This window comes from Aspergillus nomiae (assembly GCF_001204775.2).
Source record: "Aspergillus nomiae NRRL 13137 chromosome Unknown contig00406, whole genome shotgun sequence".
Taxonomy (NCBI): Eukaryota; Fungi; Ascomycota; class Eurotiomycetes; order Eurotiales; family Aspergillaceae; genus Aspergillus; species Aspergillus nomiae.
In genome coordinates this window covers 1,628-29,389 of record NW_015378461.1, presented here as the reverse complement: position 1 = coordinate 29,389, position 27,762 = coordinate 1,628, and the positions used below count along the sequence as shown (strand labels likewise).

The 27,762-nt window shown below is 49.6% G+C and overlaps 11 protein-coding genes across 11 annotated transcripts; 5 read left to right on the top strand and 6 right to left on the bottom strand.

The window, feature by feature from the left end:
- Positions 1–630: 630 nt before the first annotated feature.
- Positions 631–2,707, bottom strand: ANOM_010269 (flavin-containing monooxygenase; the record flags this gene model as incomplete). Its single annotated transcript, XM_015555525.1, has 7 exons — positions 631–940; positions 994–1,536; positions 1,598–1,855; positions 1,909–1,977; positions 2,030–2,279; positions 2,344–2,357; positions 2,424–2,707. The coding sequence occupies 7 exons, from the start codon at positions 2,705–2,707 to the stop codon at positions 631–633; spliced, it is 1,728 nt and encodes a 575-aa protein (XP_015402744.1).
- Positions 2,708–3,609: 902 nt separating this feature from the next.
- On the top strand, positions 3,610–4,930 carry ANOM_010268 (uncharacterized protein; the record flags this gene model as incomplete). Its single annotated transcript, XM_015555524.1, has 4 exons — positions 3,610–3,804; positions 3,873–3,909; positions 3,971–4,418; positions 4,504–4,930. 4 exons carry the CDS (start codon positions 3,610–3,612, stop codon positions 4,928–4,930), a joined length of 1,107 nt encoding a protein of 368 aa, XP_015402743.1.
- A 1,979-nt stretch (positions 4,931–6,909) lies between these two features.
- Positions 6,910–7,935, bottom strand: ANOM_010267 (zinc-dependent alcohol dehydrogenase family protein; the record flags this gene model as incomplete). The annotated part of the gene is made up of 1 exon (XM_015555523.1): positions 6,910–7,935. One exon carries the CDS (start codon positions 7,933–7,935, stop codon positions 6,910–6,912), a length of 1,026 nt encoding a protein of 341 aa, XP_015402746.1.
- A 1,044-nt stretch (positions 7,936–8,979) lies between these two features.
- On the top strand, positions 8,980–9,932 carry ANOM_010266 (PQ-loop repeat-containing protein; the record flags this gene model as incomplete). Its single annotated transcript, XM_015555522.1, has 3 exons — positions 8,980–9,014; positions 9,064–9,286; positions 9,345–9,932. 3 exons carry the CDS (start codon positions 8,980–8,982, stop codon positions 9,930–9,932), a joined length of 846 nt encoding a protein of 281 aa, XP_015402745.1.
- Positions 9,933–10,865: 933 nt separating this feature from the next.
- On the top strand, positions 10,866–12,353 carry ANOM_010265 (uncharacterized protein; the record flags this gene model as incomplete). The annotated part of the gene is made up of 1 exon (XM_015555521.1): positions 10,866–12,353. One exon carries the CDS (start codon positions 10,866–10,868, stop codon positions 12,351–12,353), a length of 1,488 nt encoding a protein of 495 aa, XP_015402748.1.
- A 1,657-nt stretch (positions 12,354–14,010) lies between these two features.
- ANOM_010264 (uncharacterized protein) lies at positions 14,011–14,487 on the bottom strand (the record flags this gene model as incomplete). Its single annotated transcript, XM_015555520.1, has 2 exons — positions 14,011–14,134; positions 14,189–14,487. 2 exons carry the CDS (start codon positions 14,485–14,487, stop codon positions 14,011–14,013), a joined length of 423 nt encoding a protein of 140 aa, XP_015402747.1.
- A 2,102-nt stretch (positions 14,488–16,589) lies between these two features.
- Positions 16,590–18,999, bottom strand: mak5 (ATP-dependent RNA helicase MAK5; the record flags this gene model as incomplete). The annotated part of the gene is made up of 3 exons (XM_015555519.1): positions 16,590–17,444; positions 17,495–18,697; positions 18,748–18,999. The coding sequence occupies 3 exons, from the start codon at positions 18,997–18,999 to the stop codon at positions 16,590–16,592; spliced, it is 2,310 nt and encodes a 769-aa protein (XP_015402750.1).
- A 229-nt stretch (positions 19,000–19,228) lies between these two features.
- On the top strand, positions 19,229–20,512 carry ANOM_010262 (tRNA methyltransferase TRM7; the record flags this gene model as incomplete). Its single annotated transcript, XM_015555518.1, has 1 exon — positions 19,229–20,512. One exon carries the CDS (start codon positions 19,229–19,231, stop codon positions 20,510–20,512), a length of 1,284 nt encoding a protein of 427 aa, XP_015402749.1.
- Positions 20,513–21,273: 761 nt separating this feature from the next.
- Positions 21,274–24,411, bottom strand: ANOM_010261 (sulfite reductase subunit alpha; the record flags this gene model as incomplete). Its single annotated transcript, XM_015555517.1, has 1 exon — positions 21,274–24,411. One exon carries the CDS (start codon positions 24,409–24,411, stop codon positions 21,274–21,276), a length of 3,138 nt encoding a protein of 1,045 aa, XP_015402752.1.
- Positions 24,412–24,804: 393 nt separating this feature from the next.
- ANOM_010260 (uncharacterized protein) lies at positions 24,805–25,792 on the top strand. The gene is made up of 2 exons (XM_015555516.1): positions 24,805–24,911; positions 25,062–25,792. The coding sequence occupies exons 1-2, from the start codon at positions 24,873–24,875 to the stop codon at positions 25,728–25,730; spliced, it is 708 nt and encodes a 235-aa protein (XP_015402751.1). The 5' UTR covers positions 24,805–24,872; the 3' UTR covers positions 25,731–25,792.
- Positions 25,793–25,931: 139 nt separating this feature from the next.
- On the bottom strand, positions 25,932–26,420 carry ANOM_010259 (uncharacterized protein; the record flags this gene model as incomplete). Its single annotated transcript, XM_015555515.1, has 1 exon — positions 25,932–26,420. The coding sequence occupies one exon, from the start codon at positions 26,418–26,420 to the stop codon at positions 25,932–25,934; it is 489 nt and encodes a 162-aa protein (XP_015402753.1).
- Positions 26,421–27,762: the final 1,342 nt, after the last annotated feature.

Below are 27,762 nucleotides of genomic sequence, written 5' to 3'. Positions count from 1 at the left end.
ACTCAGTACTATACACTAAGTACACATAAAGGTTTATAGAGCTATTGTGTGATAGTAGTGTTCAAACCTCTATGAAGTAGGAAATATTTCCGAAGAGCTATTCTATTATTTAAAGTATAAAAGTATCAACTTTAATGAATGTGTCGTCCGATTCCGATCTCGCCGATCTGGGTGCTTTGCGTCAGTGCTTTGTCTGTTACTCAATACGGTAAATGGAAATAGCAACGTTTGATAGCTACGGAATGGGAGCCCCGCTTCGTGAGCGCGCTTGTTCATTGGATCAACTGTTTCATGGCAAATCCGGTTACTGGATGTGGGACTTGCACTGTCGTTGTAGTGACGAAGAAGTAGGCTGTTGCTCTTTTTGGAACATGGCTTAGCTCTCTAGCTTTGGTGCTTCGTTCCATGTATAAGCATGTAGTCTAAAGTTAAGGTTATACTCTAGTCAGGGATGTGATGTAAGTACAACTCATACTCGGAGGGTAATTATACTAATCTTGTTGTTTACCTCAGCGTTATTTACATATAGTACTGTTCGCTCGCAAGCCTGTTCTAAGGACACTGCAGCCAGTGTTATGAGCAGTCACCGTCATCAAAGTTACTAGACAACTGATCCACAGCATCAAGCGATCACCAAAGCCCTTCAACGAAGTAGTATGAGAGGTCTCCCATACCATTCTCCTCACCTGCCACTTGACCATTACCAAGACAACGGAAGCGATTCGCCGAGTTGTACTGAAAGTTAAAATGCTCGGCGCCGATACTGTCAAGAGATTTCTTGAAATGACTGGTTGTCCCCGCATAAGGCGCCGTGACCTGCCCCGAAGACTTGCCGTTCTTGTACCAGCTCCGGCAATTATCGGCCCAGGCTGTCCGCTTAAAGTATTCCTGCGCCCATACATTGTAGTCATCGACAGCCTCTTTCTTAACTTCCATTGACCTGTGACATTATTGGTTAATTCCGCCAACCGTACCAGTCAAAGGTGAGCTTACTTGATGTCATGCGTGGCCATGTGCTGGGCCCACCTCATGATGTAGTCGCATACGAAAGAGATTCCACCCAGAAGTGATCCATTCGAAACAGTGAAGTTTGGCCCACCAATAATGAAGTAATTGGGCATTCCATTCACTTGCACAGAGAAGAATGCCTCTGGGTTGTGCTCCCACCGCTCGTCCAGAGTAGCGTTGTCCCTCCCTGACATTTTCCATCGAGGAACAAAGGATGTGTCAAAACCAGTAGCGCAGATGATCAGATCAAACTCTTCTTCCTTTCCATCAGCCGTCTTTATTCCCTTCTCTGTGATACAGTCAATTGCTTCCCAGCACATGTGTGTGTTCGGGTTCTCAAAGGATTCCAGATACCCATCACAGGGCGTTAGCCGGCGACAACCCGGGCTGAAATCCGGCTTCATTTTAGAAACGATCGATGGGTCATGGCTATTTTTCAGTCTTTCTTGCATCTGCTCTGTGGCGATCTGGGTTGCCAGCTTATTGAAAGTGTGATCTTTCAGCATACCATAGGCGAACTCATTAACACTGAAGTTGGAGCATTAGTGATAGCCTCTAGCAAAGTCTACGAGCAATTACTGTTCCATACCTGTTTTCGAGTTCTTTGCGCATCTTGAAGAAGGCCACCGGGTCGTCTCTGAATCTCTTCTTTTCCTCTTCAGTGTATGCAAAATTTCTCCCATCCCTTGTCAACTGGCCGCTGAAGTTGGACGCAATCCATGTTGGGTTGCGGACATAGTTAACCATCTTGGCCACCTGTGAGTGCATCGCTGCGACACACTGGACACCCGAGGAGCCGTTTCCAATGACTGCTACGCGCTTGTTCTTCCATTCGTATGATTCGTCCCTAGTTGATATTAGTTTACTTTGCATGTCTCAAGCAGGTCAGGAAGAGAATACCAGGCCGCAGTGTGAACCAGTTTACCGTTAAATTCACTCATTCCTGGGATGTTTGGCAACTTCCATTTGCTTTCGCATGTGGTCAGCAAGCGCCGAAAAACTGAAGAACAACTGCTTTTACCTTAATGGACCGGATGCGCTAACAAATATTTCGGCTTCATCCTCCTTGATCACACCGTTTTGCTCGACCTTCACCTTCCATTTGCCAGCTGCTTCGTCCCATGCTGCCTCTACCACCTTGGAGTTGAGCTCAATATTGTCATACAGATTCCATTTGCGCGCTGTCCTCTGTATATACTCTTCGATCTCGGGGCCGGGGGCGTAAAAATGCGAATAGTTGGGGTTTGGTTCGAATAAGAAAGTATAAGCATCTGGTAGTCATTCGCTCAAGGTTAGCATACTGCTTGGTGCTGAATCTGATAAGCGCAATCTCACGGGCTGGGACATCACTAAAATAGTCCAATTGATACTGATGAGTGACTACTACTCGACGAATCTCAAAGATTAATTCTTACCAAGCAACGCCTGGGTATCGGTTCTCAAACCAGGTTCCGCCCACGTCTGCATTCTTCTCATAGATCACAAAATCCACCACATCCTCTAGTTTGAGTCCATGTTTGATTTTGTGGGCGAGGGTCAAGCCGCCGAAGCCGGCTCCTGCGCAGATAATTTTGATCTTCCTGGGAGTAAAAGCGACTTCTTCCTTGACTGGAACCCAGTTCGCAGGAGTCTGGCCCTGGGCGACAAGGCCGGCCGACGTGACTGGGTGTCCGTTTGATGTGTCCTCGGGGCGTTTCATGGTGGCAATGTGTGTTGGGAAGTGTGTGGCAGGAGGATCTGCTCCGCGGAGCTCCTAAGTGCTATATAATCCATTGGCATCGGAATAGGTGCCACTGCTAGTGGCAAGCACTATCTCCGGGGGAATGTCCGTCTTACCGTGCCATCGCTGCCATCCCTGTGGATCGGGAGCAGGCAGCGCTACCGAAGTCTCACCCCAATTAATCCCAATATATTTACGACAACATGGACCTTGACCCCCACCGAACCCCCGACTCCGCTGGAGCCCGTTCGGGGCTAAGTGGCGCGTGCCTCGCGCCGGCGTGGCGCTATGCCAACCCTAATGTACGGCCTCGCACGGGGTAGTTCTCGCATTGGATGGCCCAACCGCCAATGTGGAGATCACTACGTACTCCATCGTGCACGATGCAGGGGTTACTTTGGCTCTCTAACCCTGCACGATCGCTCCGGATGACCATTCAGAAAGCATTGCTGTGCGCAAAGCATCTCTCAGTGGCGAGATTGCGATCAACATATTATATCCCTCGCGACTAGTGCAATGGCTTCATGTCACTACTAACTAGCCGCGAGCTAGTCTCTGGACTATTGCAACTTCATCAATCTCATACGCAGAGTAGACAGGATGCCGATCCACCGGGGTGCGGTCTTATGCGGCCATCAGCCATCCTTCTTGCAAGCCCTCGTTGTCGGAGTCCGGACGAACAGGGTTCGGAAGGATTACTGTACATTAGAAGCCCTAAAGCCAACACGCGAATGGAATCTCACCCTTGCATAACACAACAAAGTTTTTGGTACCTTCATAGACTAGAATTTAGTGTTCTTAGCCATATATATACCGCTTCTCATGCTATTTCTCTCTTCGCTGTCCCTGGCCGACCTGCCGACTCTGACGCATCGACGCCCATGTCTGCCTCCGGAGACTTTGGGCCAGCGCCCCCGGGCGTCGACCTCTCGGAGAACCAAGATGGCTCCATGCTTGGAGCGGTCATTACCCTAATCATCCTGGGGACACTGTCCGTCGTACTGCGGGTATACGCCCGGACTGAGTTCAAGAAGTTCCAGTTTGCAATTGACGATTATCTGAGCTTTGCTGCCTTGGTAAGTCGCCTTCAAGGCCGAAGCCAAGCATGCGCGAGTCATAGCTCATTCTCCCCGCCATCATTTAGTTATTTGCCTACTCGCTCGGTATATGTGTGATCATCAGTGAGTTCTCTGCCACCACTTCATGAGTCTCATCGCCAACGCAGCAACTGACCATGGACAGGCGTCAAATACAAAAACGGACACCATGTCCAAGCCCTCACCAAACACGAATTCACCGTCATTTGGAAACTCCTCTACGCCCATGTCATGTTATACGCCTTCTGCGTGACCTGCACCAAAACGTCCATTATCATGTTCTATAAACGCATCTTCAACCTTCGCTACTCTCTTTACTTTGCTATGTTCTTTATCCTGAGCTATTTCATAGTCATCATCGTCACAATCAACGTGGCATGCGACCCGATCCCGTATTTTTGGGAGCAATACACCGACCCCGATACCGCTGTCGGCAGCTGCATCGACATCCCCAAGTTCTTCTTCGGAAACGGCATCGCAGCAGTCCTGATCGACATTGTGATTCTCATCATCCCGATCCCCATTACCTGGAAACTACAGATGCCGAAAAGCCAGAGGTTGGCCGTGATCGGCATTCTATTATTGGGTAGCTTGTGAGTCGACATTCCCTTCTTGATACGGAAAAAAAAAGAGAAAAGCAAAAAGCAATAAACGACAGGCGTGGCTAACTCTCCACAGCGTCTGCATCGCAGGTATCGTCCGACTCGTCTTCCTCAACCGAAACACCCACTCGGACGATGCGACCTGGACCGTTGCGCCCGTCTTCGTGTGGTCCTGCGTCGAGCCCTCGATCGGCATCGTCTGCGCATGTCTCCCTACACTATCTCCACTGTTCCGCCGTTGGTGGTCCAGCATGGTCACCGGGAAGTCGGGAAGCGCGAGCGCGAAACAGACCGCCTCGGGGTATAACCTGAGCAGTCGGAAATCGCGACTTACGAGCCCGAGTATGACGTGGACCCATGGGGACGAGGTCGAGCTAGTGGATACGGTGATCGAGCGCAAGTCGACCTCCCTGCAACGGAAAGGCAGCGAGGGGGGCAATTCATCGCGACATTCGGGGATCCGAGTCAGAGAGGAAGTGATGATCAGCTACACGGCGGTTTGATTGGGTGGTCTACAACATTTTCATCATTCATGTATATATGACTAAGTCTTTTCTAATCAATGTATGAACTTTAACGATCAATAGTTCGCCGACACTAGCCATGAATGACGTTGACTTTGCGCGGATTTCTCTTCCGAATTGTCCACAGTCTATCGGGATGGACAAGATCGGCCTCCCCGACCAACCCCAACGTGTCTCCGAACAGAAAGGATCCCCAGAGCATGGCCTGACGTGCTCGCTTCCCTCACGAACTGGCGGCCCACTCGGTGGATTTGATATCCCCGTGGGGGCCAAATGCCAGCCTCCGACATGCTGAACGACTGAAGCGACCCGGACCAGGTCAATTGATTGAACTCTCATCTGCGACTAGGAACTGACCATACCAATAATCCAACCCAATTTACCCGAACGAAAATGCAGAACCCTGCTAGCCGTTCATGATTCATGAACTTATGTGTTGTCACCAGCCCACTTTACTAGCCTGTATCCACACGGAGTTGCCCCGTTTCGGAGAATGTCGTGTAGATCCACTTGGTTAATGACAGTCTCCAGCCTTTAGCCTCTAGCCGATATGGAAACCCACAGTGAACTCCTGAAACTGTCCTTCCGAGCCCTCCGAGTGTAACCTTGAAAGTTTTCAGGAACGTCGTTGGGAAAAGTATGGTATGATACTAGTACCTGAGGGGAAATAAATCTGGTCGTCGAGGTTAGAACTTAGGGCTCGCGATAAATCTATCAGCGTTTGTTTCAATTCCAGAACATATTCATAATGCGCAATCTAGAATCATTCCAGGGAAATAAGAAACGTTTCTCGACGCGAGTCATATTATTGATTGTGACTCGCAGCATTATTCAGGGACTATCTAAGATCTATTTAACCTTAGGCTAGGATGTTCATGTCGATCAGCTGCCGGTTGTGGTCTTGGGATATGACACCCGTCATGGCGGGCGAAGCATCGGCTAAGCTTAACACTCCGTGTCGAGTTCCATAGTTCAGATATCTGGGCGTCGGGGTTCAGGGGTCAATGTGCTTCATGGTGGAGACTATTCGCCACGCGGGGATGAACATTGCATGCATGGACTTATACTCTTTTTTGTTATTTTAAATTTTCATGTGGTAACATTGTTCAGAGAGCATGCTGTAGTGGATCTCTGGTGATCCTCAAGGGTTTTGCGCCTCCTTTCTGGTAAAGGCCGTACGTATGATTTCCAGTGATTGGGGTCATGGAATCAACGTAACCCCCGAACCGAGTTTCATAAATTTATGTAATGCCTTTGACTAATCTGTGGCTTCGCTTTGCTACTTATTGAATATAGGAGGCTTCTTGTGCTAGTTTAGAAGAATTTGACATTGTAACAAGAAAAGGCTGGAGTCTCGAGGTAGTATCATATAGTTGTAGCTGTACAGGTGAATTAAACATAGCTTTAATCGATAATATCAGTTCCACTGAGATAGCCTTGGATTACTGAGACTATGCTTCTTCTTCTCCTTAATATACTGAATACCTCGACAAATCATACCCAGAATAGACATGGTGTTCATAAACAACCCATGGATATATAAGTCATCCTAGATATAAACAACACAGTCGTCAGAGTATCACCGTACTCATTGATTGAATCATATTATGGATATTTATCTGTGCGACTGAAAATTCAGATTCCTTTACTCACAGCATATGTCTACATTTAGTTAATTCATTGACATCGGATTAGGCATAAATAAGCCCATAAGAATAACAATTTCCGCAGAGCAATGCTGGAAACTGCACCAGCATCAAATAATGTCAAAGATGCTCCCCGTACAAAAGAGGCCTTCAACAAAATCGAATCAAGCTTAAGAAAGCCAATTTCTTATATTCTTGGACTTGTCTCCGAAGGCCTATTTCGAAGCACGGCTAACTTCTTCTAAGGATCCACGGGAAATGCTATACAATAAGTACCCCCTTACCAAACTATCTCACTATCCAAACCACCGCCTAGTGGGTGACTTCGATAACAATCTTGCCGACATGCTGCCCAGACTCAAGCCTCCGGTAAGCCTCGCGATATTCCGCAAATGGGTAAACCCGATCAATAACAGGCCGTGTTTTGTGCCTCTCCATCGCTGTAAGCATCGCCTCGAAATCCATTCGCGAACCAATAGTTGACCCGGTTACTGTCAGGGTTCGAACAAGTATGTCAATCGGCGGAAAGCCGCCGCCAAAACCGCTTGCAAAGCCTACCACGACAACCACGCCAGTTATCTTAGTCGACGCCGCAGACTTCACGATAGTTTTCTCTCCAGCAATATCTAGCACCCTATCAACACCCTTTCCATCAGTCAGAGCAAGAATCTCGCGATCCCAGTCAGGACAGGTGCTATAGTTCACGACAGCGTCGGCGCCTAATTCCTTGAGCTTAGCGGCCTTTTCGTCCGATGACGTGATCGCAAGCACACGAGCGCCGAAAATCTTTGCAAACTGCAGGGCAAAAAGCGAGACGCCCCCGGTGCCCTGGATCAGAACCGTCTGGCCCGGCTGGAGGGGCTCGATCTTGTTCAGCGCCGTCCAGGCTGTGACAGCTGCGCAGGGGAGCGACGCCGCCTCGGTGTAGGTCATGTAGTCCGGGATTGGGACGAGTGCGTCTTCATAGAAGAGCGCATATTCAGCCAACATCCCGTCGATACTGAAGCCGACGCTGTTGAATCGATAGTCTGGGTTATATGGGCCGCCGATCCAGTTGGCGAAGCAACTAACGGTGACGCGGTCGCCTTTCTTGACTCGTGTTACGTCTTTGCCAGCTGCAACAACCTCGCCAGCACCGTCAGATACAGGGACAACGCCCTTCTTGGTCGCTGCGGGATATTCCCCCCTCAGCAGGGCCGTGTCACGGTAGTTCAGTGAGGCCGCGTGCACCCTAATCAGCACTTCATGGCGACCTGGGGTTGGTAGGGGTTCGTCGCGGATTTCTGCGCCGGCTTTACTACCCGCGGTGATAACACGGACGGCTTTCATTTGTTCCATAGTTGGAGGGCTTCAGCTCTGCTCGGGCTTGGCTTGTTTGGATAAGTGATTGCGAGAAAGAGGGTTGAGATATGATGGCAGGATGCAAGAGGGAAGAAGATTGGCCTGTAAATTCCTTGACTCTTTATACTTGTAGGAGATCCTAGGTTATGTTTAGAATGGGATCTCCGGACAGATGGTGGGTTCTCCGATGGTGACAAATCTACAAGCATCCATACTATCAGTTCTTAAGATGAAGAATAATTCAATTAATAATCCAACATAAGTCTTACTAACTCATCTTAGCTAGGGAAAGCTAATTAACTCTTGCTAAACTATCTTACCGGAGTACTCAGATAGAATTATCCACCGGGCCGTTATGTACATTTCATAGTAATGTCCCGGATCCGATATAGAATCGGGCCGGTGGGCACACACATCCCCCGAACCCCGGCCATGATATTTACATATAGTCTTAACGGGATCCCACAATCCTCTTTAAAGATACTTATATCTAAGCTTTTATCTTTTACAAAGAGCATATAGTAGAGCAGCTTCATGCTATCATCACAGAGAATTATATATGTACTTCCCAATAGCATGTTTAGCAGCGGATCTATAAATTATAAAAATCGCTTAAATCGCTCGATTTCTCTTATCCCTACGCCTGATCCTCCACTCGAAGAGATAAAATAAAATCACCTATATTGCTATGTTTTTATTATTATAATTCTAGCGAGCGCATCAACGCGTTAATATACCTTCTAACTAAAATATTAGCAAAAGGTATATACGGCGCTTGGCTAGCTCCCTAGAATACTACTAATATAATCTACGGCTACATTGGGTTAGGTTAATGGGATCTAGTTTAACCGCGACCAATATATATTGAGAGAGACAGAGACATGCCAGAATGAACCAACGGAAGTCTCACGGATGGCGGGAAGACCCGAAGGGCACTGACATTTACTTTCAACAGCGACTTTGGAGGTTGGCGAGGCTATAAAGTAGAACTTTCCCTCCACCCCCCTTCTCCGAATTCATTTGTTCATGGCAACGGTCAAGATGAGCTTGGACATCATTCCTAACTGGCTTCGGATGTACGTTTCTCTAATGATAGCAAGAAGCCTACATTGACACCGCACACAGTATCCTCCTAATTTCAAGCGTTGCCTCCTTTTTGCCACAGTTGCAGCGAATATGGTATACGAAGCAGTTCACCGGCCTGTCGCTCTCATATGTCCTCTGCAACTTGATGAGTGCTACAGAGCAGTTTACCCTCCTGTTCTTTCTACTCGTTAATAAGACAGAGGACGCCGATGTCATCCAAAAGACAACTGGAGATTGGATCAACCTTGCTCAGCTGGCGGCTGTTTGGATGCTATGGCTTTTATTGTATAGTGTAGCCCCTACTGAAGCTTCGCGCGCAGCTGTTAATATCTACCACGTTTTCTCTGGGCCTCTACTACCCGTCCGACCAGCACAGTCGTGAACGCAAGATTTCTAGTTCAATCATGTACACCATGCTTTTGCTTGTCTCTATCGTCCCTGTTGTTGCTGATGCCATTGATTATTATCTTCTCAGCGCCGGAGAGGATGCAGCATACCGCGACTTCGGGCTTGATATCTTTGGTGGATACCACTTCGGCTATATTCACCCGGCGATGACACTAGTAGGAATTTATGCCTGGTTTCCGCAGAATCACGAGCTTCGCTCTCGAGCCCAGCTTCACTCCCTCAGTCAGACCGGTCTAGCCGTACAAGCGGTGATCTTCGCTTTCGTCGCTATCTCGTGGACCATGAGGATGAATTTATACGACAGCAACCTTCCAGATCTACCTTTCTGGGCTACCATCCCCGAATGGTTCATCTATGTTTGGTGGGCGGCAGTGGATAATATACTATTTGCGTTGGTTCAGACTAGCCTGTATCTCAAGATACGTCGCCATGAGCAATTCTCTACGGATCAAGAGACGCAACCTTTGCTCGCAGAAAGTGCGTCAGAAAGTGAAGAATAAGAATCTCTATATACTTATAATACTACACTAGTAAATGAGAAGAAAAAAAAAAAAAAGAACTAAGTTGTTGCTGGTACTGTAGAATTATTCCTTCCCGATAATGCGAAATTCAATCGCATTCGACGCCGGTATCTCGAGTTTAGGTCAACCTCCATTGTCCGCCGGGTCAGTCACCTTTCCACAAGGATGCGGTGGTATCTTGACAGTTGTATCGGCATATTTCTCTACGGGCCACGGCTACTGTCCTGAAAAGTGGTGCACGGAAACAATGCTGGACGCTTACATCCCGACTAGTTCCCCCCTCGACCCTCCAACTTGTACCGAAGGCGGCGGCGAAGGTAACCTCGCCGGCCTCTGTAGTTACGCCTGCTAAACTTCGGCTTCTGCCCCAAGGAGCATTACTCCTCCACCTCAACAGGTCCGCTCATCCAACCTCCCGCCCAGGTAAGCAGCAAGGGCAATCTCCCTTGTCGGATCCGACTCCGATCTCTGCAAACTTCGCCTGTACACGCGGCTACTGCCCAGAGGGCGTCTGCGCCCAGATAACCCCAATCTGGGCCACTAAACAGCTGTGACGCAGGCCAGAAAGCAATAATCCTCGCGGAGATGGGAGCTGCGATTGAGATGGCCGGCCAGACTCGCGATAATCTCCAGACAGGACAATACTATTACTATATCTAGCGGGGGAAAATCAGTCTAAGAGACTCCAAGCAGTCAGGGCGAACACAAGGATCCACATAGATAGATCCTTTGCTCGGCGATACTCGATTTTGATCATATCAGTGTCTCTTATACGCTAACAATAAATACGAAGCATCGACTATATAAGCCCTGCCCTATCCCCACTATGTATCCAGATCCATCCTCTGTTTTTCACGACACACATCTTTCGTCCCAGCTGAGGCCAATCCTGAAATCCCAGTCTCCTGGACTATGGCTAATAACATGGATGCTGCTTATACCCTCGATGAAAAACACCCAGTCAAAATTGAAAGTCTTCCAATCTCAACCCCAGAATGTCAGGCTGACATAGATAAAAACTCTGCCGAGATGGATGCAACCCTAGTAGCCGACATCTATAAGCTACTGAAAGAGGCCGAATCCCCAGATTTCGACAGTCGATGGCGAGAAAGCCCTTCCGAGGCGTTAAGCCCGTCTACCCAGCACGCGGCATGCACATATCGACGGACTCTCTGCCTCGGACTAAAAGGCTTACTAGGGGAAATCATGATTCCCGATAGCCAAGTCTGGCAGGATGCAGTTGCCTACTGCCGAGCAGTCATCACAGCCCCCGAGGATTCCATCGCCCGGGCCAATTCGTACTGGATCAGATCATCTTCCGACGTCAGCAAAGCACACCTGCAACGATTCGGCCCAGGGATCGTTGCTGCAGCGCGGAGGGGCGCTTCCGAGATCGTCTCCGACCACTTCCACGGAGACCGACTGAAAGTGCCCCATATCGATAAGCGACAGAGCTTCTACCGGAATGCGCGAAATACGAACCTGGGTGCGTTGTTTTATCCGTCTTCAAGCCCCCTGGCGGTTGGGGCCTTTGAATCGGGAATAATACCGTGCTCGCTGGCTATGCTGGCCTTTCTGGACCCGGAGACGGCGGTCAAAGCGGCGTCGCTTTCTGGTGTGGCCATCTCCGATGACTATGCTGCGTTCTCGCGGGACGATTGTGCGTTTCGGCTGCGGATCGTGGGCTTTGCGCTTGGATGCGCGTATGACATTGGTGGGCAGTTGGTTAATGCACTCATCGATGGGAGTATGCTGCAATGTGTCGGCACCGGTGACCAGCTCTCGCTCGACGCTGCTAGGGCATGGAGAGCCATCAGTGGCTGTACGTCACCCAACAGTGGGTATATATTCGGCAAGGAAAGCTTGGAAGAGGGCCTTGTGATCACGGAGGTTGAAACGGCGATGCACGACTTGCTGGATTGGAGGTCTGATGTAGCGGCTGGGAACCATGAGAATGGCGTTTCGGCAGCATACGGATTGGGCATCCAAGACCCTTTTCACGCGTATCTGGAGGCGATGTTGCAGCGAGCAACGTCTAATCCGAGGTCTGGTTGTTATGCGATTGGGGCCATAATGTATATGCACTTTGCAAGTGTGAGATATGGGTCGTATGACTATCGCGGCACACATGGGGCGCCATGCGCTGAGTGTGTTCGCATTCTGAGAAACGTGACAATTGGTGCAGGGCTGGTCTGGGCCCCAAAACCGCCTCCTAGATGTTTTGAGGACAGCGCCGATATCAGGAAGCTGGGGAAGATTTGGATTGATGAATTCAAGGACGGTGGTTTGGTTCAAGAAGGTCTCGGCTGGTTTCAGCATCTGGTGTCGACGGGAGAAATTCGACTATTCGATGTCCTGAATCCGATTAATGAGGTTGATACTGGCGCCGATTGGGCCTGACAAGGTAGACTTTGTACTTGTCGTCTGTGATTGTATACCAGATCTCGAAGTTGGTACGGTCACGTTTCATCTCGTACTTATTGTTCTCATAGCATTATTGATCTTTAGAAGAGGTACAATCGATGAAGCGCTAAAACCTGTATATAGTCTGATAATTAACAATAAAGGAAGAACTAAAGATACGAAATACAACCCAGAACTAGGACACGCAATTCCTTTTGGGCCTTACGATAGCCAACACCAATCCAATCCCACTAATCCACCACATACTTTCCCATCTGCAAAGGAGACTATTCACCGAGCGTCGTCGTTTAATTGGAATAAGGTTTCAGGAACTGAGTGTTGTCGACTTAGGGTTGCAGGTATAGATGCCCGAAGCGGAAACCTATCGGTGGACCTTTTGTTCGTTGATATAGACTCCTATCACTGGAAATTGGCTCCACTAGTAGTTGGTACCCTATCAGAGGGTTGTCTGGAGGTTTCAAAAAATTATTCTGAATCCGTGTCTCCACTGTAAGGAGTTGTTGGGTTGAGGCGCTATATTTGGAGGGATTATAACCGTGAACTAGGGTTCGAAGGAGTTCGCTGAGCGAGACTTTGGGAGATAGCAATAAGCTGTGTTTAGAGATAAGTCGGTAGAAAGTAGCGGAGAAATATAATTAATTCATTCAATGATTGAAGAAATACATCAGCCAAGCGGAAACAGGACGATAGTATGACTTAAGAGAAATAAAATCGCCAAACTCACGCCATACAGGCCCAATCGGAAGTAGAATACAGCGTACAGAGGGAAAGATTAGCATCTGACATCGAGCAGACTGATAAACCCCTCTTCAGCTGATCCAGAGAAGAAAATCAATGCCGGGGATTGTCGGCAAGCTCCTTATACGTGGACAGCAAACGCCCTAAGTTAGCCGCCAATCAATCCGGTTGTTTGCTTCCCAACTCCGCCGGCTCTTTGGGTATCTACAAATGTCTCCCTACCAAGGGTTACTATCGGGGGGGCAAACAGTATGGTAAATTTCATCATCGTAGTTTCCGAAAACGACACTGCTTTATAGCGGTGGGTGTCTGCTAGTTCGAGGACTGCGGATGCTCTGGTATATTCTTGTCTGCTATTTCCTATGCGCCGCCTTCATCTATGAGAGTTTTACAGTGCATATGTATATGGACCCGCACAGTTCGTGAACAGTTGTGGGAGGGTGAAGCTTGAGATCTTTTTGGCTTGAGGTATCTTGGCTCAGTGTCCTATATTGATGGGAATTTTTAACTTTAAGGTTAGGCTTTCGGTTAGCAGCCAGTTCTTCACGGGGATCGTCATAGCCTTTGGATACGTCCAAAACTGTGAAGACACATTCGTATCGTGGGTATAAGAAATGCTCGCTGACAAAGGGCAGATGTGTGAGAACGTGCGAGGTCGGTTCGGGGTCTGTGGCCACGAAGCCACAGTATACATCGCGAGATGTGCGGTTGCCCTGCAGAACCAAGTGACGTGTCCACCCAACCAGCGCCAAGACGTTTGGGACTGGCAGGAGGATAAGGATAATGAAGAGTGTCCAGCATGCAGGGGGCAAACGCCACCCGAGACACCTTGACGAGAGAGACGCGAACAGGGACAGAAAGGGAAAAAATATGGAGTGCTGCCTTGACATGTAGTTCACGCCTGGAGCAATGAATTCCTCATGCCAGCCACTAGTTTCTGTTCCAGTCTTCCGCCCCATGTATATGAGTTGGCTCGGGCCTTTGCGGAGTCAATCCATTGCGGGCGTGGAATGAAAATCCTAACACTAGAGTAAGCCGTGTAGCCCGGAAGGAATGGGTGGCGACGCTCCTACCAATTGTCTCCCTGGCGGCTAGCCAGATAGACTTGATGGGGGATCTGCGCAACCTCGTCCGCGCCGAGTTCTCCACGAACGTTCAAGTCGAAGATAAACCAGCGCTTCACCGGCTTGGCCGAGTCGAAGTCCGCGGGAATATGGACGTGGTCGTACCCAGCAGGTTGGAGCGATGCATGGAATTCTCGGTTTAAGACCTCCTCGCAGAACGCACTCCCTAGAGTATTATGGCGTCGCTGTGGATCACCACCGATATCAGTGACGCAGGCAGAGATGATGACTCGCATTGGGCTCTCCATCGTGATCTGAATCCATCAGCGTCCCAAAGCAAACAGTTCCCATTTCTTTTGAAGAAGCATTCTGTGACTTGGACCTGAAAGGATGATGATTTGCACTGGCAGTACAGACGGGTCCGGATTAATTCATCACCGATCTTGTCTCATTCATTGTTTGTTTCACTTGACATGGATCAGCATCCCAAGATCAGCTCTTTTTAATCTCGCTCCAGGATCCGTATCCATTCCTCTCTCTCAGCAGAATTCGATGGCGCGCTGGTGGTGTTTAAATGGCTGAACGTCGGCGAGTCATGTCCATAGTTTGTTGGTTGCAATTTGATTGGCACTAACTCTAATTAGTTTAGAAGGCTTCAGGTTTGATTAAATGCCCCTTGAAAGTTGACACTGAAGAGAAGATTGCGAGTGGGCCAGAGGGCTGTACCCTTCCCCTTTTCGGCATCAACGCAAGTCACTAGTCTTCGCCAGACCCTAATAAAGTCTAGATCGATGCAAGGCAATAGACTTCTTCGTTGCAATGATTGGATTATAATCATTTTGGTGGGTAAGTTCTTTTGCTTCATCGCTTGTATTTTACAATATATAAGCATTGAACAGGTTATAATCTTATTGACACTACATACTATCCAGACCACCTCGTCACCTGCAACGACAGTTTGCTATATTGGCAGCACATTGTAGCATAAATCTATAGCATGCATAAAGCTAATACATCTGTCTCACAGACATAGTCGAGGAGATGTACGTCATTATCTACACAAAGCTTGGTCATTTAGGAACTTCAATCCCGCCGTACGACAGAACCACTTGATGTAACAATAGGAGATCATTCAGGAACTTCAATCCCGCCATACGAAAGAGATACCTATGTGATAACAGGAGGAGAAGATGAGCTCATAACAACACACAGCCATTCCCCCTCTCGCGCATGCATTGTATTATAAGTATGGCAGCCCAACGCAGTCCAGCTGTGGAAAGGTGTTTCGTTGTCGTTGTAGTTCGGTACAACTATTTACTACTACAAACAACCTCCCAGAAGTTAGGATGGGATTTTGGAAGGCTCTCACTCGTTCCAAGACCCAGTCAAAGTCCTCGGCCCCCGATGAAGCCTCTCCAGAAACGCGTGAGATAATTACGACCCCAATGCCAACTTTGCAAATTCAGACCTCTGAGATAACATGACACAGGAAAGACAGAACCGCCGGCACCCAAGACAAAAAAGAAGAACCCTGAAAAGTGTTTTGACGAGTGTACAGCATGTATGTCAATCGTGGAGCGTAGTGCTACCTTGCAACCCACATGCTCCCACCGTTATTGCCGTCCCTGCATAACCAGAATGTTCGAGTGCTCCGTCAACAGCAGTGGTTGCTTCTTGCCTCCAACATGTTGTCGCAAGGTCATTCCGGTCTGGCTCGTCTCTGGATGCCTAGGGGAGGACATGACCAAACGTCTCAAAGAAAGAATGGCGGAGTATAAAGATCCTAGGAAAACATATTGTTTCAATGCGAGTTGCGCACGCTATCTTGCTCCTTCTCCCCGCCACGATCGCTCCAGGGCATGCAGTCATTGCCTGCAGAGCACTTGTACCTCGTGCAAAGGACCCTCCCACCAAGGGCGGTGCAACAGTAATGTCTCTACTGTTCGAGACAACGGAACCAAAGAATTTCTTAAGTTGGCGAAGAAGGAAAAGTGGAGGAATTGTCCAGGGTGTCACCGGATGCTGGAACGCTACGAAGGCTGCCAGCATCTGTAGTGAGTCGAACCCCTTTCAGGCATTGTCTTCCCCAGTAGATGCTAATCGTTCTAAGCTGTTTGTGCGGTACTGCCCTCTGTTATAGATGTGGAAACAGATTATTGACGTGCATATGTAAGTTTGGACAAGCAGTGAAACGACATTGGTAAGAACGAGACGTTCCATTGAGCTTCTTCCGTTCTATTTCTTCGCTTAATTCCCTACCTGTCAGGGAGTAAGTTCAAATTGATCCAATTTTCAATGAGAAATAAGTTTTGCTCCTGGGCATTAGCCTTGTAGTCTACACAGGTACTTGAATCTGCTGGCGTAGTGTATACATTCAATCGTCCTTTATGCTTTATGTACATGTCGCAATTCAGAAGTCCAACGCATCCACTTGTCCCAGGAAAGAATTATTACCCTCCCCACGCAGTAGAGCCTCGATATCAACTCGTCCTGAAGTCAGATACCGCTCGCTCACACCCACATTCACTCTCTGGGAGAGTAATTGCTTCAGTTCGGCGCGCATTCCCGCCAGTTCACCTTTGGAAGTGCTTCCAGCCTTCCGTTCCCGTTCCTGTCGTCCGCGTCCGCGTCCGCGCCCGCGCGCTGCGGCATTATCGAACTCCTCGCTGTCGTAGTCAACGCCTAGATCTTCTGCAGCCGTGCGGAGCCAGTTGTCCTCGGATGACACCTTCTCTTTGGCGATATTGGAGTCAACGATCCGAGCCGCTAAAGTGACTCGTTGTTTGACACGAGATACGACCCGACGGTCTAACTCTAACGATTCGAGAGGGACCTTCTTTCGGTTGGCCATGTTCGCATGCACCTTTGCAGCGAGTCGGACCACACCGACCATTTCGTCCGGAGAGCAGATGATGACACTCTTTCCCGATGCTCCAGCACGCGCGGTACGACCAGAGCGGTGGACGTATGCGTCCGCAGTGCGAGGTGCGTGGTAATGAACTACAAAGTCAATACCCTTTATGTCGAGTCCACGCGCAGCAACGTCGGTCGCGACAAGAATGGAGCTAGGGTCTGATGATGGAGAGGAGAACCGCTCGACGGAACGAAGTCGCGCCTTTTGGGCCATGGATGAGTGAAGAGCAAGGGCTGGGAGTTGAAGGGCTTGTAAGAGCTGAGTTAATCGTCGGACGGCGGATATGGAATTCGTGAAAACTAAAGTGCGATGCTTAGGGTGATAGAGGAGCAGTGTATAAAGAAAGAGGTCCTGCATAAATCGTTAGGCGGAATATATGATGCGTTTGGGTTCAAACGTACCTTTTCCATAGCAGCGCACTCCACAATACCCTCCTTAAGGTTCTCTGCCATCTGCGAAACTGGGTTCACATCAATGAATCTAGGCTTCTCCTCGCGGAAGTTAAGCTTCTGAAGAAGGTACTCCATCGACTCCTTTTGGCTCATGATATCACCACCGGTCCACTTGCCTTTGCCCGCAAGCTTCTGCTGAAGGTCACGGTGGAACGTAGCTGAGAAAACCAGGGTCTGTCTCTCAGACCTGGGGTCAGATTCATTATCAGATTCGTCGTTTGACTCGTCCGGGAAATCTCCATCCACGACGCGGTCAAGAGCTGCCAATATCTCGTGAGCTTCCTTGAAGTGCCCTTCACTCAGAAGCCTATCGGCCTCATCAATAACAAGGAATTTTATCGCCTGCATCTTGCGAATCAGACCTTGTCCAGTGCTGAGAACTTCCCACACTCGACCAGGTGTACCGATTACGATATCAGCGTTGGCAAGGACTCTCTGTTGCTTTTGCAAGGACAAACCACCGGTCAAAAGCGCAATCCTAGTATTGACACCTGGGGCATGGCTGACCACCTCTCCAATATGTTTCGCGAGCTGATGCGCCAGCTCTCTAGTAGGCGATAAAACAAGCGCGATCGGTGTGGTCTCGGTTTTTTCTGAATCCTGCTGAGTTTTACTCCGCAGTTTTTCCAGATAGTACTCTAGAATGGGAATTCCGAAAGCCAGCGTTTTTCCAGAACCTGTCGAAGCCTTTCCGATGACATCACGACCATCCAAGATGGGAGGTATGCAGGCCTTTTGAACAGACGTTGGCGTGGTGAACTTCATCTTCGAGATACCAGTGAGGATTTCGGGAGAGAGCCCAAGAGACTCCCAAGCAGAGACGTCCGCACCGTCGTCTTCTTCTTCATCCTGAAGGGCTGCAAACGAGAGTCCGGATTTGATGCTCTTGTCTTCTTTACTTTCGGCAGCTTTTGTTTTCTGTTCTTTCTTCACATCCTTTGCGTTTCTCTTCTCCTTCTTCGCATTTTTGCTCTCTTTCGCCTTCGCCTTCTTATCGGTCTGGGTGGGTTCGTCTTGGGTCTCCCTCGATTCGTCCTGGGACGCAGCCTGATCGTCGTCGCCGAAACCTTCCCACTCATCATCCGACTGGGCTTTCTCTTCCTCCGGCTCTTTCTTCTTCAAGATTGACTTCTTCGGTTTTCCAGCCTTTGCCTAATGGGTGTCACTAGAGATCGCTCAAAACCGCGGCGCAAAGAACATACCTTGAATTTAATCTCACCACTCCCTTCGGACCGTATGATATCAACACCCTCGATTTCCTCCAATCCAAAAAAGCCACCAGCATCTTCAAGACGATCCGGCAGAGCTACCTCCTTCCAGTTGAGCTCATCCACTGCGACAATGCCATCCCAGTCGCTCTCTTCCTCGGTCGCATTGCTAGGCTTTGCGCTCTTCTTCCTTTTCTTCGCAAAGGATCCTACACCCTTTTGGTCCCGCTGCCGTTTCTGACCCATGACGAGGACCTGGAAGCAATTATGACGATATATGTTGTTTCTGGTTGATTGAAGAATTATTTTTCGGCGCCGAGAAGGGAAAAAGAGCGGCAGAAAAAAAGCCCTCGGCTCGCCGCCTTGGAGTCAATCTTATCGGCGCCCGCCTCTGCCCCACGGAGAAATTCATTGAAAATCGCTCTTCTTTACCTGCCATTGACATAGTTTCAGCCGTCGTGCAGACACCGCGAATATGGGTAAATCCTCTAAGGACAAGCGCGATGCGTACTACCGGCTGGCCAAGGAACAAAATTGGCGTGCGCGCTCAGCGTTCAAGCTAATCCAGATCGATGAACAATTTGATCTATTCGAGCACGAGAACCCGGAGAAAGTCACACGGGTTGTGGATCTTTGCGCAGCGCCGGGTAGTTGGAGTCAAGTTTTGAGTCGGGTGTTGATTAAGGGCGAGAGCTTCGGGCGTAGGGCGTGGGTGGAGAAGAAAAGCAAGGAAGCGGCCGCGCTGGCGAGTGCGAACGGTGATGCGACGGACAACGACGTTGATGGAGATGCGGATATGAAGGAATTGAAACCTAGGAAGAATGTCAAGATCGTCTCCATTGATCTGCAACCGATGGCGCCGCTGGAAGGCATTACAACCCTCAAGGCAGATATTACACACCCATCCACAATCCCGCTTCTTCTCCGCGCCTTGGACCCGGAGGCTTACGATTCCACCACATCTTCCCCTTCTTCTCTCCGCCAACCGCATCCTGTCGACCTGGTTATCTCCGATGGTGCCCCGGACGTCACTGGTCTGCACGATCTAGACATCTACATTCAATCCCAGCTGCTCTACGCCGCCCTGAACCTCGCTCTAGGTGTTCTCCGCCCCGGAGGCAAGTTCGTGGCCAAGATCTTCCGTGGCCGTGATGTCGACCTTATCTACGCACAGCTTCGTACCGTCTTCGAGAAGGTCAGCGTCGCGAAGCCGAGAAGCAGCCGAGCAAGCAGTCTGGAAGCGTTCGTAGTCTGCGAGGGCTTCATCCCACCCTCCATCCACGGTGGCTCCATGGGCATGGAAGCTCTCAAGAACCCCCTCTTCGGTGGCGCAGCAGTGGCACATACGGTGTCCGCTGATGGTAACGTCGGTGTAGAGGTGATGGATGTTGACTCTGAAGCCAAGCCCGGAGCGGAACTCACGACTACAAAGACCGTTTCGTCAACCGCACCCCACAAAGAGAACCAGGTCCGCATGCTGCATGCCGATTCCGATAGCCCTTCCGCACAAGAACCTCTCTCTCAAAAGCCCGTGACTGAGAAATTCGCCGTCGAAAACAGGTGGATTCCTCCTTTCATCGCCTGCGGCGACCTCTCTTCCTGGGATTCCGATGCGTCCTACACTCTCCCCCCCGACCATGTAAGCTTAGATCCCGTCCAGCCACCTACAGCTCCGCCGTACCGGAGAGCACTGGAATTGAGGAAAGAAAAGGGGGGTGCCTATGGGAGGACGAAACTGGGGGCTCTCGGTCGGGCTTGAGATGTCAACATTTTCTAATTTGATTTTCCTACAAAAATTACGTGCGTGTCTTTTCATGATACATTCACAAGTGTTGTTTGTTGAGAGACCAGGACCATGGATTTTGCATAAATGAGGCGGTGTTTTTTGGAAAAGACAAGAGATCTACGCTACAATCCACTATATAGAAGATACCCAAAGGATACAAAATATATCATTCGAAAGGGTATGCGTGTATACCAAATTCAATATTCGGTGTGGTGCTGGAAATGTAATACAAGCTGATTCTGGTAACAACTTCTGAACCACTTTTGGATCTTATAGCCAGAGGATGTTTCGAGGCTTCTCCTAAAGTGATCTTCCAATATAATCCTAGAACAATATCCCTAATACTACACAGTACGTTGGTAGCGAAGGTAACCCTTGGCAAGTGGGGATTTAATTGTGGCGCCCAGAACCACATAGGCCCGGGCCGGAAAGACAGATCGACCAGCAGATTCTTAAGAGTACATACTATAATCAAGATCTAGGTCTCAGACGCTGTGCTGCAGCTGAGATCATATTTGTGTGACGTAAAATATACAGAGTATGTCTTTCCTTATTATGGTTTGATTCGGGAAAAGTCAATGAGGTTGAAAGTAAGTCTATTTCTATAGATCGGGTGTTTTGATGCTAACAAGCGCTAAACCAAAACAGGATGGTCATCAACTTCATGTCAACTTCATGCAGAGAAACTCAAAAAGAAAATCAACATAGCAGCAAAATCTTTTTCATCAAGTCCTCTAGTACACCTCAAGGACGTATCTCTCCTCATCCTTGAGTTTCTCAATTTCCTTTCTAGTGTCAACCTTCTTGCCGTTTGCCTTGGCCTCGATGGCAATTGCTTCTTCCAGCACGGCGGTCACATCGGGAACCGGCCATGTGGGACCACAGAGGTAGAAAGATCCCTCTTCACGAATGTAAGCATCAACGATCTCAGGCAAAGTCTGGCGCATGCGATCCTGGATATAGATCTTCTCGGGCTGGTCACGGGAGAAGGCACGGCCAAGCAGGGTGATGACACCAGCCTCTTGGTAGGCCTCCCACTCCTCACCGTAGCAGTACTCTTCGCGCTGGTGACGAGAGCCCATGTACAACAGAACGGCACCAATCTCCTTGCCCTGGGCCTTCTCAAGTGCACGGTGCTGCACGAAGGCACGGAAAGGAGCAAGACCTGTACCAAGACCTGCCATGATAATAGGCTGGGTGGACTTAGGCGGCAGCTTCATCACACTGGATTTCACACTAACAGTGATGGGGGAGCCAGGTTGAAGCCTGCTGAGGTAGCGGGTGGCCAGACCAAATCGGTCACGGCCGTTGGGAGCCACCCAGTTGACGGCGACGATCATGAGCGCCACCGAGTTAGGAGTAACCTTCTGGCAGGAGGCAATAGAATATTCACGACGCTTAAGAGGGCCGACAATACGGATCAAGTCATGGAATTCAGGGTGAGCAGAGGGGTATTCAAGCAGAATGTCGGCAAAAGTGACGGTATCAACCTCGGAGCGACGCTTGAATTCCTCAGCCCCCTCGGGTCCACCCAGGGTAAGAAGGTCAGTCTTTTCCTTCTCATCAGTTGCGAATTCAGCAAGAGCCTCGTAGAAACGCTTGGGAGGGCGACCGAAGATATCAACATTCTGAGTGAGAGCCTGGAACACCGTGCGGTTCTCCAGCACGGCTGGGTCCTCGCGGCTAGCCACCTCGACGATATCGTCGGCGTTCAGACCATAGAATGCGATGAAGTCAGAGACCTCCTTCACGTCATTCTCAGCGTGAACACCAAGAGCCTCACCGATGTCATACGTAAGACCAGAATCACCCAAGTCGAATTCGATGTGGAAGATATTCCGGTCATAAGTAACAGGCGTCAGGCGTCTGTTCTCCTTGACATGGACAGTAAAGGTCTTTGCAGCAGTGTCAGGTCGGAGAGCAGCCTTGGTTCCGTAGGCCTCCTTGAAAGCCAAGCCCTTTGCGGCAGTCTGCCAGTCCTTAAGCAGAGAAACGGGCTCAGAGTCCTCCTTGTCGAAGGACACAAAGCTGTTGGGAGAGATGTCCTTGGGCAGCTGAGGAGCCTCAAAGCCTTCCTCGGGCGTTTTCCAGGCCTCGGGGATCTCGATTTGGCGAAGCAATTTATCAAGGTCCTTGCTGATGTTCTCAAGAGATTCAACATTACCAGTGATCGATCCCAGCTTCTTGATGCCGATCTCCTCCAACGAAGGAAGGGCGACTCGCAGGAAAGCGGTCTGGAGAACAACAGAGTTGAGCGACTCGTCGCCGGTAACCGAGGGGTCGACAACGTAGAGAGAGATTCCACGTTCCGCAACCTGCTGTCTGAAGGCTACAGGAAGCTTCTTCTCCAGGTCCTCATCCTTCACGCCAGGAGCGTTGATGATAAGGTTGCCGTTGTCCTGGATAGAGGCAGCGATGTCGATATCTGCAAGAAGCTTGACATCTCCAACATATGCGGTGTTGGCGGCAGTGATAGCATAGGGAGCTTCCAGGGTTTTGGCGCTCTTGCGGATATCAATGCGTACTGCACCTCCCTGGACAAGGTTGTCGTGAGTCTTGTTGGTGATCACGTTGCTAGCTGAATCGGCTGCAAGGGCCTGGGAGAGTAAGGCAGCAGCATTATCGCAGGCAGAAGTGTCGACATCCCAGAAGGTATATTCTTGGACTGCAGAGGGGTCGAGCAACTGAAGCGGCACCGACTGGCCATCAGTCTGAACGATAGGCTTTTCGGAGATAAGCTGGAATGCAGCTGCGGTGTTGATCAAGTCCCAGCGCTGGGAGCGGGCATACTTGATGTCCACACATGTAGGGACGTTCTCACGGCCAGTAGCGAAAGTCAAAGCTGCAAGGACATCTTCATATAGGGCAGACCGGATGCCCTGCTCTTGAACAGCTTGTTCGTTGACAACCTGGCCTAGGACACCTACAGTCTTGACAGACTGAGGTAGCACACGGAGAAACTCCTCCTCCACAAATGGACGGTAAACACGAACGTTGATAACGCCAACACGAACGCCATCCTTAGCCAGAGAGCGGGCAATCTGAGCAGTAAGAGATGCCTCAACGGTACCAAAAGCAACCAAAACGGAAACCGGCTCCGCGTGGCCGTGGTACTCGAAGAGACCATAGTCTGTGCCGAGTTCACCGTTAAGAGACTGGAGCAACTCCAATAGCTTTCCTTGAGTGTCAAGGTGACGGCTGCGGGAATCTTCCAAGGTCTTACGGACAGCTTCATAGGTGCGAGAAAGACCCGCCTGGCTCAGAACATCGATGACCCGGGTGGTTTCGCGTCCAACGCGAACACCATCGTAAATGTGAACAGAAGGCAAGACCGACGCGAGCAAGGTCGTAAGCAGCGCCATGTGCTGCGACTCGTGAACGGAGGCGCTAGAAACAAGACCCAATCCAAGCTCTTCAGCAAGAGAAAGGGCGGATACATAGTCGGAGACCAAGCCCTCCTCTCCGGCATAGTCGACAGCAGCAACATGCGCGGCAACAGGGCTGGCAACTGAGTACAACAGAGAGAGCTGCTCCAAGGCCGAGCGCATATAAGGAAGGGTGGCAGAAGAGGCGACAATGCCCTGGGGAACATGGCGCTTCTTCAAGTCGAAGTCTTGAGAAAAGAGGTAGCCAAGGGCGATGTTACCAGCACCCTGACGAGTTTCCATTGCTTGGATGGCAGGAGTTTCGCCATTGGCATTGGATTCTTGGCTGGCGGCCCATTGCTTAAGAGCAGCATCGAGGTCGAAGGACTCTGGAGAATAAGAGAAGATCTTATCGCTCAGGACATACGCCACTTGTTGGATAAGCGTCTGCGAAGTCACATAGGTCGGACCCTCGAGAGCCGACAAGACTGGGGAGGAAGAAGCCATCCCGACAAAGATTCCTGTCTAGATACAGGCCAAACAAACAAGTATGAAGACGGGAAAAGAAAAGAAAGGAATGAATGACAGAGGGGGAGGCAATGGGGTAAAAAAGAGTCCCCCCATGCGCCGTCTACTATAGAAACCCCAGGGCCCCGTTGCCTATTGCGGTTAGCGTGAATTGCGTGATTCTTTCATTCTCTCTTATCGATTAGATTTTTATCGGCTTCTCCAGCGGTAAATGGCGGCAGAACTCGCCACTTCCGGCACTTCTCCGCATTATTCACGATCACGGGAAATTCTCCAATTTCTGCGCGGCCTGAGGCATACATATCCTGTTTGAGCCTAACTAGTCCATTGATAATTGGTAATCACTAATCAACCCGACGTCATCTTCTACTCCCTGCGGGTAATTTAGCCAACTAACCTCATTTTTAAACTGCAATCACAATCGCTACAGATTTATAAAGATGGCCAACACAGCCTTGATCGGATGTACCGGAATGGTGGTAAGTGCTTCATATGACCATACTTATCGCAGCAAGACACACTATCTTCCCCCTATGTATGTAGATTGTTGCAAGTTATATCTAGTCTACCGGACACGAGTAGCGCGTCGTGGCTAACTGTCAGCTCCTTATCATTGTCGGGTCTTAAAGGGGAGCTTTATCCTCAACAGTCTTCTCGCACATCCCTCTGTCGCTCGTGTGGACACAATCTCCCGTCGCACTCCACAAGCCGCATCTGCCGCCCAGACCAAACTGACCACAATCGTATCTGACGATACGTCGCGCTGGGCCAGTGAGCTCTCCTCGCTCACTCCAACCCCATCTATCTTCTTTTCCGCGTTTGCCACTACTCGTGCAAGCGCGGGTGGTTTCGAGAACCAATATAAAATAGAACATGGCCTGAACGTCGAGATGGCACGCGCAGCACGCGATGCTGGCACTAAGGTTTACGTTCTGATCTCATCCGCTGGAGCTGATAAGAATGCATACTTCGCGTATCCCCGAATGAAAGCTGAAATTGAAGAAGACGTGAAGGCGCTAGGGTTTGAGAGAACCGTCATTCTGCGTCCTGGTCTCATTGCCGGGCAGAGAGAGGAGAGCCGGCCTATGGAAGCTGCAATCCGCTGTATTGCTGGATTTGCTGGGAAAATACACTCTGGACTGAAGAATGGATGGGCTCAGGAAGCGGACGTGATTGCACGAGCCGCGGTCAATGCAGGACTCAAGGCTTTAGAAGGGGATGTTCCTGCCGGCTCTGAGAAGGTTTGGGTCCTGGGTGGCAGCGACATCATTAAATACGGAGCTGAGTCACAGAACTAAGCGAACAAGATGGATGTATATTCTTCATAAATGTCTATATGATTATATCTCATAAGTAATAATGATAGTGCTTACTGGTTATCACAGAATTTGAACTGAGCCGTGTAGTCTTGTATAAAACACAAATCATGTTAACTCCAGTATGTGCCAAACATGGGTATTCAAATACTATGGCCAAAATATCCATTGTACAACCCTTGTCTACTTCTTCGGCTTGTTGACCTCTCTATTCTTCCGCGCCGCTCCCCTTCCACTCGTCACCTCTTTCTCTGCGTTACGATCCGGGAGCCCCTCCTGCGTTGGTCGTGTGCCACTCACTTTAGTATTCCCCGGACTAACATTCAGCGGGTTGCTAACTTTACCCTGCTGCTGACTCTCCTTCTCGGACTCTTGGATCTCGCTCTCGGGCCTCGTCGTGTTTGGGTCATAGGCTGATGGATGGCTAGCGACTTCATTGTCCGTACCCGTTTGGGTGCCTTCATTGCGCTGAGGGTCGAGGATGTTTCGATCGTGGAATTTACTTTCTTCCTCCTTTTGCTGATGAGTTGTTTGAGGCCTCGGGGAGGCGTGAAAGGCTCGCCTGTTTTGGTTGATTGGCTGGATAAGTGGTTGCTGGGCTCGGAGGTTGGCGGTTTTGATGGGCTGGCCCAGCCGGGCAGTAATTGAGGTGAGTTGCTTGAGCATTGGCATGGTTGTGGTAGCAGCTTGATGAATATGTGTTGCTGAAGATAGGAGAATCGAGGGTACAATTTAAATAGATTGATGATTGGTATGGAGATGAAGTTGTACTTCCTAAGGTGACATTAGCAACAAGGGATGTACTCAAGGATAGATGAGAATTACTTGATTTCTCTAACAGTAACGGAGCTCTTCGAAATGGAAAGATTATGTTGAAGAAAGAATCTGAATTTGCACTCTGGTGGGCGACCTTGTCCTTTATTCCATTGATCATATTGACGTCATTGGCCTACAGGAAGTACATACATTCAGGGCATTGCTTTACCACGTGATGATGACACCACAGGGGAACTACACGGACTTGAGTGTTGAAGTATGAGGATTATTTCACAGGACGGATTAGTACTTTGAGGACGGTATCTGGCTAATCGGGCAATATGCTGAAGTCAAGTACATGTTCGCCAAACCCTAGCCTTTTGTCCTCTTGTACATACACGGAGGAGCAGCACAGGCGTCATTCTTTTTTCCCCCAAAAATGAGGAACAGAGAAAAGTGCCCATAGACCGCGAGGCTACTTTCGTATCTTTGGAAAAGGCTAGGCTGGCTGCATAGCTGCCTGAGGACTCCCTTAGACCGAAGACCGCAACGCCTTAGGGGAGAAGTAAGGCAACCATAAATTATGGAACCCCCTGACTAATTGACATCAGATAGACCTACATCTGCCACGTCAATGACCTCAGTTGAGGCGTAGCTGCCTCATTGTGATGGCACAGTGACTGTGCATATACAGCCACACTTTGCCAGTGGCCCTAGTGTAGGCTCCAAGATCGTGTCGGCCGCACTTTGGCGGAAATGGTAAGGCTTGCGTTCGTTGATTCGACTACGTATAAGGATCTAGTGGGACACAGTGCAGATTCGATGGCGATCACAGAGACGTCAGCGGTCGGGCCACTGTGCCCACAAGCCCAACTCGGGTGGTATCCCCAAAAGCAATCGTACCAAAGCCCTGTGGAAGTCCGATATCTAGTTTGGCCAGGCCTCGCGTATCAAGCAAGAGTGATACGGGCATATGCAGAGCTAAAATCCTGGAACATGAATTGCGTAGAAGGATTGCTGGCAGCTGTCAGCTTGCAGATGCGAGGAGCCGCCCTGAATCTCCTGTGTGCGGGTCAGTGGAACCCGTATTCAAGATCCCTGAAGCTAGGGATGTACTTGACAGGGTTACTTATTAGCTGCATATATTCCTTGGCCTGCCATCGGGCTCTATTGGATACAACTCGTTGCCGAAATTTAGCATATTTTCAGCCATGGGCCAATCCGAACGCGTACGGGTCACACAGTAATGAAGGCCCTC